The sequence below is a fragment of the Propithecus coquereli genome, unplaced genomic scaffold (assembly GCF_000956105.1).
Source record: "Propithecus coquereli isolate 6110/MARCELLA unplaced genomic scaffold, Pcoq_1.0 Scaffold122, whole genome shotgun sequence".
Lineage (NCBI taxonomy): Eukaryota > Metazoa > Chordata > Mammalia > Primates > Indriidae > Propithecus > Propithecus coquereli.
In genome coordinates, this window is record NW_012136303.1 from 2,981,330 (window position 1) to 2,982,483 (window position 1,154).

The 1,154-nt window shown below is 41.9% G+C and overlaps 1 protein-coding gene across 1 annotated transcript in view; it reads left to right on the forward strand.

Annotated features, from left to right (window-relative positions):
- Positions 1-1,154, forward strand: part of CDK5RAP1 (CDK5 regulatory subunit associated protein 1) — a 111,607-nt gene that overhangs the window by 64,199 nt on the left and 46,254 nt on the right. The window contains 1 exon segment of the mRNA XM_012665714.1: positions 831-961. Within this exon segment, the coding sequence (XP_012521168.1) occupies positions 831-961 (131 nt within the window).

Below are 1,154 nucleotides of genomic sequence, written 5' to 3' on the forward strand. Positions count from 1 at the left end.
GAGTCTTGTTATGTTGCCCAGGCTATACTGTAAGTTTTAGAAATGATTCCTTTTCTGTTACCGTAACCCTTACTCCCTCTTCTCTTCCCCCTTCCTCTTAATAAAATTACTCTGTAGTATTTTAGTTTAGATTTGGTTGACAGTGCCTACATTATTTTCCCACATTTCTAATTTCTAATTATTGTAACTTGTATTATGCGCAGATACGTTTATTCTGGGGCAGGGTAACATGGACGCTAGGAGTACTGACTTTGGGGTGAGCTGCACTGTAACGGGTGTATGACAGCAGATAAGAATCTTCACTTTTCTTGGCTGTAGTTTCCTCATCTATACAATGGAGTTGATAGTACTCACCTCATTGGATTGTTGGGATAATTAGGTAGTAAAATGTAGTATTAATATTTAGTAAGTGTTTAGTAACTGGCAGTTATTGCTACTATTGTCATAAATGACCATAATGTTAAACTAAATTCAGAAGTATACATATGTGTCGGGCACTGCAAGGATTTCACTAGTAAAAGCAGGACCAATTTGAAAATGTGAATTCCTATTGTGTTCCTAAATCCAGCATTTGAAGGGAAAATACCTTTTCTAGCGCAGAGGGGAATGTAGTCTGAGAAGCCAGTCTCTGGCATGCAGTGTCATAGACGAGCAGGCCCATCCCCTCTTACTCTGTAACAACTGTTCTGTTTTCTTTGTACATGGGCTGAATATTCCCAGGGAAGGCCTTACAATTGCGATCCTTCCTTCTGTAATCCATAAATGCCAAAGGCTTCTCTTGAAGGTAAGCAGCAGCAACCTGTGTCCTTTGTCCTTTGTGTGTGTCACAGGTGTGAGCCTCAGCAGCGACTTCATTGCTGGCTTTTGTGGTGAGACGGAGGAAGATCACCTCCAGACAGTGTCCTTGCTCCGGGAAGTTCAGTACAACATGGGTTTCCTCTTTGCCTACAGCATGAGACAGGTGAGCACTGGGATGGGGAAGGACTGACATCATTCTTGACCAGTCTGGGGTTGATTGTGGACAACCAGGCAGAAAAGAGAGTGGCAAGGCATTCCTGGAGAAACCAGAGGCTCCTACTATTCACTTCTTTTTCATTTTCCTAACCAACTCTACTATTTGACACAATTTGGCAATTGGGTGAAAAAAATTACTG